This window comes from Protomyctophum bolini (genome assembly GCF_963924005.1).
Source record: "Protomyctophum bolini genome assembly, chromosome: 23".
Classification (NCBI taxonomy): domain Eukaryota; kingdom Metazoa; phylum Chordata; class Actinopteri; order Myctophiformes; family Myctophidae; genus Protomyctophum; species Protomyctophum bolini.
The window spans coordinates 22,870,001-22,879,095 of NC_137884.1; the positions used below are offsets into that span (position 1 = coordinate 22,870,001).

The window sequence follows — 9,095 nt, forward strand, 5'->3', positions numbered from 1 at the left end:
GTGGATAAGTAAATGTACACAGTAAATGTAAATGTATTCCTGAGGTAAATAAATACAATGCATTTGAATGTGTATTCTATGTGTTTAAAAAAACGTTTGCTCCGAAAGAATATATATTCAAAGATTTGAATATATTGCTATATTTTCAAAGAAAAATAGCAGATCTACAAGTTCATAGCGCACGCTATGAGCTTGTAGATCTGCTAATTTTCAATAGCTAAAGTATAACATAATGCTTAGTTAAAACACCAAAAAGTGGTTCCCACCACAAAATGGGATAATATACTTTTCCGAACATTCAGTAGAGCAGTAGTAGGCTATAAATCACAATATGATTACCGCAAATCCAACATTGTGTGTCTCTCTTGAAATCCACCAGCAAACTAATTCATCTGAATTTTTGAGTAAGCCTTAGTTAGGACTATATAGTGACAATTCATTTTAGTTGATATTTCGAACAGAATGCGGATGTGACATTTGGTTTGTGACACCACAACGCAGCCATGCTAACATAAGCATACACAACAATCCGTAAAAAATGTACATGACCCGATACATAGCCTACGACACACCCATAACATCATTCCAATGTCCATTCTCTCTTCTTCAACATGCACCCATTAGCCTATCACTATAGATTAGTTACCTGTCGCCAGAAACTATAGTTCTCTTACTTTGTTCCTCAGACGACACTGCGTGTATGTTCAGGTCGTCAGTCTCACAGTATGAGCCGAAATGCCGAATGTGAACGGAGATAAAAGCCAGGGTAGTCTATAGTCTCAGGTGTGGCGGCCCGGGTGCCCCACCCGCCACCATAACAACATTTGCCCCACCCGCCACCGTAACAACATTTGCATTGTGAAATGAGCCACTGTCTGTTGGCAGTTAGCTGTCCTGGCACGCAAGATAGAACATGCCCATGCCCACACAACACGAGGAACGTGCAGTTAAGAAGCCGTACATATTATACAGTGGAACTACAGTGGTTCATTTAAAAGTATGAATTTATACAGTGACATTATGTTATATAACTTATATTAGTCACAAGACTGATGGGAAACAAAATATGCCCTCCCTCCTAAAAAAAGCTTCCAATATATTATTTAGGCCCCAAAATCTATAAATCTCACACTATTAAGGCAACCGGTCGGTTCCACGCACTGCACAAGGTGCCCTTTTTTTTTCACTTGAGCACCCGTCCCTCTAAATGTCTGTGCACGCCACTGACTAGACTGAACACAGGCAGGCAGGCCAATAGGCGGCAGGCCACCAGGAAAGGTCCGGGCGTGCTGCCATTCTGCCAGTGCCATCATGATAATTTCACTGTACCTGTATCAGTGAGTGACAAATAAACCCTCTACAAAGGGTTGTGTAGTTCTCTGTTGGTTTGTATCATGTGGTTCTGTAAAAGTGGTGGTATTAGGGCTTGTTTGTTTGTGTGTGCCTCGGAGGAGCGGGCGGTAGAGTTTCTGCTATCTGCGCGCTGGTTGTGGTGGGCCGGTCTGGGCCAAATTCACGCGAAAATGACCGGGCCCAGTCCAGCCCTGACTTGCAGGCCTGCAGGGGTTAACATTGGGAGGCGGAGAGACTGTTGGCTCTTGTTTCCGTGCAGGCATTCCAGACATTGTGTCACCAACAAGGAAGTAGGACTGACTGTCAGGTGGATTATTTGGTGGATTATATCGAGCAGGAATGGACAACCTGAAAGACAAGGTAGAATCAAATAGCGCTGTCACGATTACACGATAATTCAAGTTGATGATTAGGCGAATTGTCATACAAATAATTGCGATTGTACGATTCAATTGTTTTTTTTCTGGCATTGAACATTACTATGAATTTTTGCTCGGATATGACAAAATACCCTAACTGAAATATACAATAACTGCCTATTTAATGATCTTTTATTAAACTACAAATAGCAGGAATCTTGTAGATCAGCTATTTCTGCATAGTATGCATAAACTAACTGTGCTTATCTCAAATAATTGTGCTTTAAATGTGTTTTGGTTGCTTCATCATCAGGATGTGGTGTAAACTTGTAGATCTATTTTCAAATAGCATTAGCATAAACTAGGTTAATATAATGTGTTATATTAATAATCTAAATCTGCAATAGCTAAAAGCTGTCAAGAGTTGTGAGCTTGTAGGTCAGTTATTTTCACCATTGTTTATATTATTCTGGAAAATCTATTGGGGGTGTCATGTATCATGGTGGTGGTGGTGGTGGGGGGTGTGTCTAAATCTGAATACAGCAAAGCATTGATATGAAAAAGAAAATTTGACAGAGCAACTTTCTCTTGTAGTTACAATACAATTTACAATGAATGTAGGCACTTAGCAGATCTCCTCTCATCCAGAGTGACTTACACTAAAGCAAGGTAAATGTAAGCAAGAGGCAATGTATGTAGTGCCTCAGTAAACACTGTAGGATCAGGCATAGACAATGAACCGAGCATCTGTCTAAAGTAGTTTATTGATATTTTAGACCGGGAGGGGGACTCTTTTCATCATACATCATCCATTCATTGTCAATGGGAATTTAATGTTTGTGTAAAATAAAAATCTACACTATAGCTGATTATAGCTTAGTTCAAAGTGGTACGATTAGTCACACATGTTACCGCAGTGAAAGTTGTTCTCCGCATTTGACCCATCTCATGGAGCGGTGAGCCACAGCGCGCGCTGCACTCGGGAAGCATTAGTTGACTCAACATAATATACTATCAAAATAATAATCTGTACATTAAAACTATACAACTATGGGCTGTAAACAAATTAACCTATAGCATCTGTTCTAAATCACTTGTAAGAGCCATTTCGTTTCTATGCTTTTATTTCTATAATTGACGTCACAGTCACGGTCAAGGCCAAGGCCAACGCCCTGTCTATATGAGGAAGTGAGCATCAAGGCACAGGTGCTACTGAAATGAAAGAGGCAACAGTTTGTTGACTGTATCGAATCTTTAAGAACAAAGGCTGTTGAATTTGTCTTGTTTAAACCTGCTGAGTGACGGTAAATAAAATACCACTTAATTCAAAACGAAGTCATATACGTTTGGACATCAGTTCTTTGTTTTTATTATTATTATACACGTCTAAACTAGATCTCGCTTTCAGTAACCAGCCAGTGGTGTCAGTTCAGGACTGACACTACATCACTGGTTCCCAAACTTTTCAGGTCAAAACCCAAAAGAGAGATTAGACGTTTGCACCCACGGACCTAAACTATAGTGGAAATAGCAGAACTACAAGCAGGGCGTGTTAGATTTCTTCATGAGATTACTGAAAGGAATCATTGAATTTGTCTTGAATTCATGAAAAATTTAGCTTTTTTGGGGGGAGATGTATTTATTTTTATTTTTATTAAAACAAATTAAAATAAAAGCTAAATGTGGGAAACACTAAATAAAGTGACCCACTGTTTGGAAACAGTAGTCTACTCTAAATGACCACTAAATGCCATCTCCAGGACACATCTACCAAGTAGCATTTGTGGACCAGTGTTGTTTTCGTCGACTAAAACTAAGACGAGAAATGTTCGTCGACTACCTACATGTATCTACCTGTATTTTCACTGACGAAAACGAATGGAAACTAAATGAAAACTAAGCTATGACGACTAAAACTAAGACTAAATATACTGACAATTTCGTCGACAAATAAAAACTAGAGTAAAATGTTAGGAAGGGACTAGTGGATAAGAGATCCAGTATAAGTCATGTTACACTTGGTTGCATGCTGAAAATAGCTGATCTACAAGCTCACAACGCGTCGCGTTGTGAGCTTGTAGATTGGCTATTTTCAGCAAGTGTAAAAACACTCATTACTAATACGACGGCATCAAGACCCGCCAAAATACATTTTAGTCGACTAAATCAACTGTAGATGTAGTCGACTAAAACTAGACTAACACTAAGACATTCCAGGTGACTAAAATGTGACTAAAACTAAATAAAGTTTCAGTCCAAAGACTATGACTAAACTAAAATAGAAATTTGCTGCCAAAAACAACACAGTTTGTGGACCACCACATCTGACGGCCACATCATGGGTGGGCCGTGTGCATTCTCAGAGCACCATGTGACATCAGGCCTCCATATATTATGGTCACGACTCCATATATGGTCACGCTTCTTGACATCACGCCTCGTGACCACGTCACGCCACCATATATGGCCGTCTCCATAATATGAAGATCACGACACTGACCTCATCAAACCCTGGATAGCCATACATGGAGAAGACTGGACCATCACCTAGATCTGCATTTATATGGCCCTACCTCATCAAACCCTGTACACTCAAGACACTGCCCCCACTGCCACCCTTAGATCTCCATATATGGAGCTGACCTGTTCTGACATTCCATATGTTGATCTGACCTCATCAAACCCTGTACACTCAAGACACCCTCCATATATGGCCAGTACAGAATTCATTCCATATATTGATCTGCCCACTGCAACTCGAGAACCGTTCCCTGCACCGAATTCAAATTTGACGGTTGTCCAGAACTGCCACAAAAAGGCCTCCCTTTAGGGCCCCTGCCCATGGTCCATATAAGGACACAGAGAGACAGATAGAGAAATCTCCATATATGGGCATAAAAGGGACACAGACAGATAGGGTGGAACGGGTACTCTGACACAACAGTTACAACGGGCACTGCATGGCCAGGTGGCGCAACTTCCATCGTTACCGACCAGTGCAGCTCTTCACCTGGGCACGGGGTACAGTTTGTATTGACATGCAAAAGACGTTATATTATTTGGATTTACAGATGGACAATCCGGTGGACAGTCCGGTGGCCAGTCCGGTGTTCTTAGCGTTCTGTACCTACGCCACCATCGTCATCCTGAAGATGATGATGATGTCATTCATGACGGTGTTCTTCCGCTTTTCACGAGGGGTAAGACAGTGTTTTTCACGAGGGGTAAGACAGTGTTTTTGTAAGACAGTGTTTTTCACGAGGGGTAAGACAGTGTTTTTCACGAGGGGTAAGACAGTGTTTTTCACGAGGGGTAAGAAAGTGTTTTTCACTAGTGTTTTTCACAAGGGGTAAGACAGTGTTTTTCACTAGTGTTTTTCACGAGGGTTAAGACAGTGTTTTTCACCAGTGTTTTTCACGAGGGGTAAGACTGGGGTTTATATCAGCTTGCAGAGCTGTAATCTACATTCTTTATTGATTATGTGTGGTTTTATGACAAAAAAGATTTGAGTATCTATTATAGCACATATTATTATAGCATACAAGCAAAACTGCTTGTATGCTATAATAATATGTGCTATAATTACACTATTACGCTCAAATTATAATAAAGTATATAATGTAAATAGAATATCATGAGTCAAAGGAGGGAAATTAATTATGCTATTTAATGCTGTCATCCATTCAGGCCTTTGCAAACCTAGAAGACCACATCTGGATCAATTACGATAAACCAGCCGAGGAGAGAAAGAAGATGATGAAAATTGATCCAGATGTGGAGCGTGTGAGAAGGTTAGGATCAATAAATTAATGTTTTATCATATTTTAATTTATTTTTTAGAATGTTTTTCTTTTTTTGCGGTCCATGTATATTTAGTTCCAGAGACGTTTACGCTGCGGACAAAGCCAACTGGAGTTGTGACACATCATGACAATAAACACAATGTTTTGGGCCAACAAAGAATTAGAAAGAAGAAAACGGCGAATTGTTTATTCTTTGTAATCTTTTGTTTGGTCCAAAATAATTGTGTTTGTTGTCATGATTTGTCACAACTCGAGTTGGCTTTGTACGACTCTTATAAGGTCTTTAAATAAATACTTTTTGAAAAATGCATTGGGAATTATTTCCTGGGCCTGGCGTCGTCATGAAAGTGGGCGGGACTGCAACGCTCTATAGAGATGCACGGATATGGGAATTCTCGTCCGATACGATGTTTAAAATAACAATTTAGCCGATACTGATGCGAATATTTATTTATTTCGTTTTTGGTCTTATTTGTTCCCCCTTTTGTGCCAAATGTTGATGTTGTGTTTATAATATAAATAATTATTATGTTGTGTTTACCTTGATTACTGTAAGTCGAGAGCATCTGCTAAATGCCTAAAATTGTAAAATAATAATAATAATATTAAAACTTCATTTGTATAGCACTTCTCAAATATAGTTACAAAATGCTGTACACAAAGGAATGTAATTGCAAACACAAAGTTTGAGTTACTGCCTTTCAAAATAAGCTTTGCTAATTTGATATATTCTAATAGAAGCGGGCTCCACTTTAACAAACGCAACGAGCAAACGATATGTAATTTTTGTACCATATTTTTTCCCCCGTGACATGGACTCTTTCGTGTCCAGATGCCACCAGAATGATTTGGAGAACATCATTCCCTTCGTCCTGATTGGTCTGCTGTATTCTCTGACCGGTCCGGATCTGTCCACGGCCCTGATCCACTTCCGGGTGTTCGCGGCGTCCCGGATCCTCCACACGGTGGTGTACGTGTGCGCTCTGCCCCAGCCCAGCAGACCCCTTACCTGGATCACCGGCATGGTGGTCACCTTCTCCATGGCCTACAGGCTGCTCACTACTGCCTCCTATCTGTAGAGATGAGACTGCATGGTGGTCAGCTTAACCCATTCTGACCCGAGATCAGATTCATACGAGGTTTCCACTGGACACACACTGGTCTGATTAACCCATTCTGACCCGAGATCAGATTCTAAAAATGTCAGTCGTTCCTCGATTTTTCAAAAATAGCAGATCTACAAGCTGATGAGACTGCAACGAATCCGTCAACGAATTAAAAACTAGACTAAAATGTTAGGAAGGACAAGTGTCTAGTGGACAAGCTGCGACGCGTTGTGAGCTTGTATATCGGCTATTTTCAGCAAGTGTGAAATCATGTCATTACCACGTCGTCAAGCCCCGCCAAAATACATTTTAGTCAACTAAATCAACCGTAGATTTAGTCGACTAAAATCGTATGTTTAGCCGACAAAAACAACACTAAGAGATTCCAGGTGACTAAAATGTGACTAAAACTAAATGAAAACTATTCAAAAGACTATGACTAAAACTACAATAAAAATGTGCTGCCAAAAACAACACTGTTCTGATCACCAGGCAGTTTTTTTTCTTTTGTCATCTGCTGCCACCTTGTGCTACAAAAGTAAATGACCTAGTAATAGTAGTAGCAACTTGCTTCCTCGTGTAAAAACTGACTACTGACATACGGTATATCATGCTTCATGCTTATCAATACAACAATTTAAAAAATATATTTGTATACCAGTGTTCCAATGTGGATAAGTAAATGTACACAATTCCTGAGGTAAATAAATACAATGCATTTTAATGTGTATGTGTTTATGTACAGCTTTCTTGAAGCTGTGATGCTGTGTTCTCATCTTATCTGTTTTCGTTCACATCACATTGTAACAATCGCCCTTTGTGTCTTGAGGCAAATTATTAACGAAGGAAAGATAAACAACAGGATCCTAGGATTATAGTTTATATTATGTATAGAGCTGCAGCAAATGTGTATTATCAAACAACCGGTGTACATTAAATCAAAGCACTTGGTAGAGTGCGTCTGTCCCTGTCGCTCTCCCTATAGGCTACCATAAAGAAATAAACAGGTAAACAAACTGAAATCAACAAACAATTCTCTTTCAAAACCCCTCCCGCCCCAAACAAGTCCCGACGCTCTCTGTAGCGTCCTGCGCCACAACGTTTACAACAAACAAACAAACAAACAAAACAATCAACAACCCGCCAAAGTCAAGTGTGCAAAACCGCGCTTTGTAGAATGAAATAAAAAATCTCACCGGTCTGTAGTTAGTTCTAACTCCGTTGGTAGAAAACCACCGACAATTATATCCAATCCAAACGCCGATCACCCGACGGCAGCGGCAATTTAAGCGGTTGCTTAATTCCCCGACGGTCCAGACACTAGTTCTGTTGTTAAAGGCTGCAGATAACGCGATCAAACTTTGTTCATTAATCCGACTGCTACCTACCTGGCGCTCCTCTTCTCCCGTGAAGGCCTACGTACACACTCATTCCTATTTTTTCCCCCTGTCCGGCCGTGAGTCACTTCCTCCCTATGTAAACTTGTGTGGGTGGCGACATCAGTCTCTGTCACCTGTCACTCATCACTGTCCGACGCCATTACCGTTCTTGTGAATAGGAGAAAATACTTGGGAATTTCACACACAGTCAGCATCACACATTATATTTCTTTAGTTTTCATAAATTATAACATGCATAAGGAAAACAAAGTAGAAAAAACATTACAATGTGCTTCGTCACAACATATGTGATGTCTCTCACAGTGGTGGAATTTTGGAAATAACGAAGTATATTTGCTAAAGTACTGTACTTGACTATTTCCAATTCTACTCCACTAAATCTCGGTTCCAAATGTTGCACTTTTATTTCACTGTTACGTTGTAGATTTTGATTATTATAAAACATAAAATAACCACTCCGCCCTATATACATTTTCTGACCAGGACATAAAAGGTAAGAAAACATTTACATTTTGAAGAGTAAAGAAGGGGTAATTTTGGAGTGTATTAAAACATAATGGGGTAACACACAGAGTGGCAAAAAAACTACTTTCTGGCCTTGACAGCCCATACATCCAAACAGAAAAGTCCTATCTGATGGTGTTAAACATCATTAAACTCACCAATATTGCAGCTGTACGAAAAGCTTAAATTATCCTCTTTCTTTCTGCAATGTTTTTGTGTCATAAAAACCCACCGTAGACATGTTATCATGAGCTACTTTCTGTCATGAAAATCCGGTGGGTCAGGTGAGTTGTGTTTGGAGTCTGCTCAATGTTTTGCCACTCAGTCTAGATGAGGGGGCGTGTCCAGTTGGAGAAGGGATGCATGTGAAAAATGAGGATTAGTCTACTCTAGCCCCGCAAGCAGAACCCGAATGTAGTAAAGTTTCTGACACTTTTAAGACTTTACTGCATTGGGTCCTGCTTCAAGTGGGGCTGTCGCCAGTTACGCACAAACAAATACAATGTAAACACTCCATGAGACGGACTTCTGCGCGCTTTTACCATGGTTATTCATGTATTGACTTACGAA

General features: G+C 40.0%; 1 protein-coding gene across 1 annotated transcript; it reads left to right on the plus strand.

Moving 5' to 3' along the window:
- The first annotated feature begins 1,423 nt into the window (after positions 1-1,423).
- LOC308310830 (microsomal glutathione S-transferase 1-like) lies at positions 1,424-6,604 on the plus strand. The gene is made up of 4 exons (XM_080757275.1): positions 1,424-1,713; positions 4,784-4,912; positions 5,400-5,503; positions 6,348-6,604. The coding sequence occupies exons 1-4, from the start codon at positions 1,693-1,695 to the stop codon at positions 6,592-6,594; spliced, it is 501 nt and encodes a 166-aa protein (XP_080613401.1). The 5' UTR covers positions 1,424-1,692; the 3' UTR covers positions 6,595-6,604.
- Positions 6,605-9,095: the final 2,491 nt, after the last annotated feature.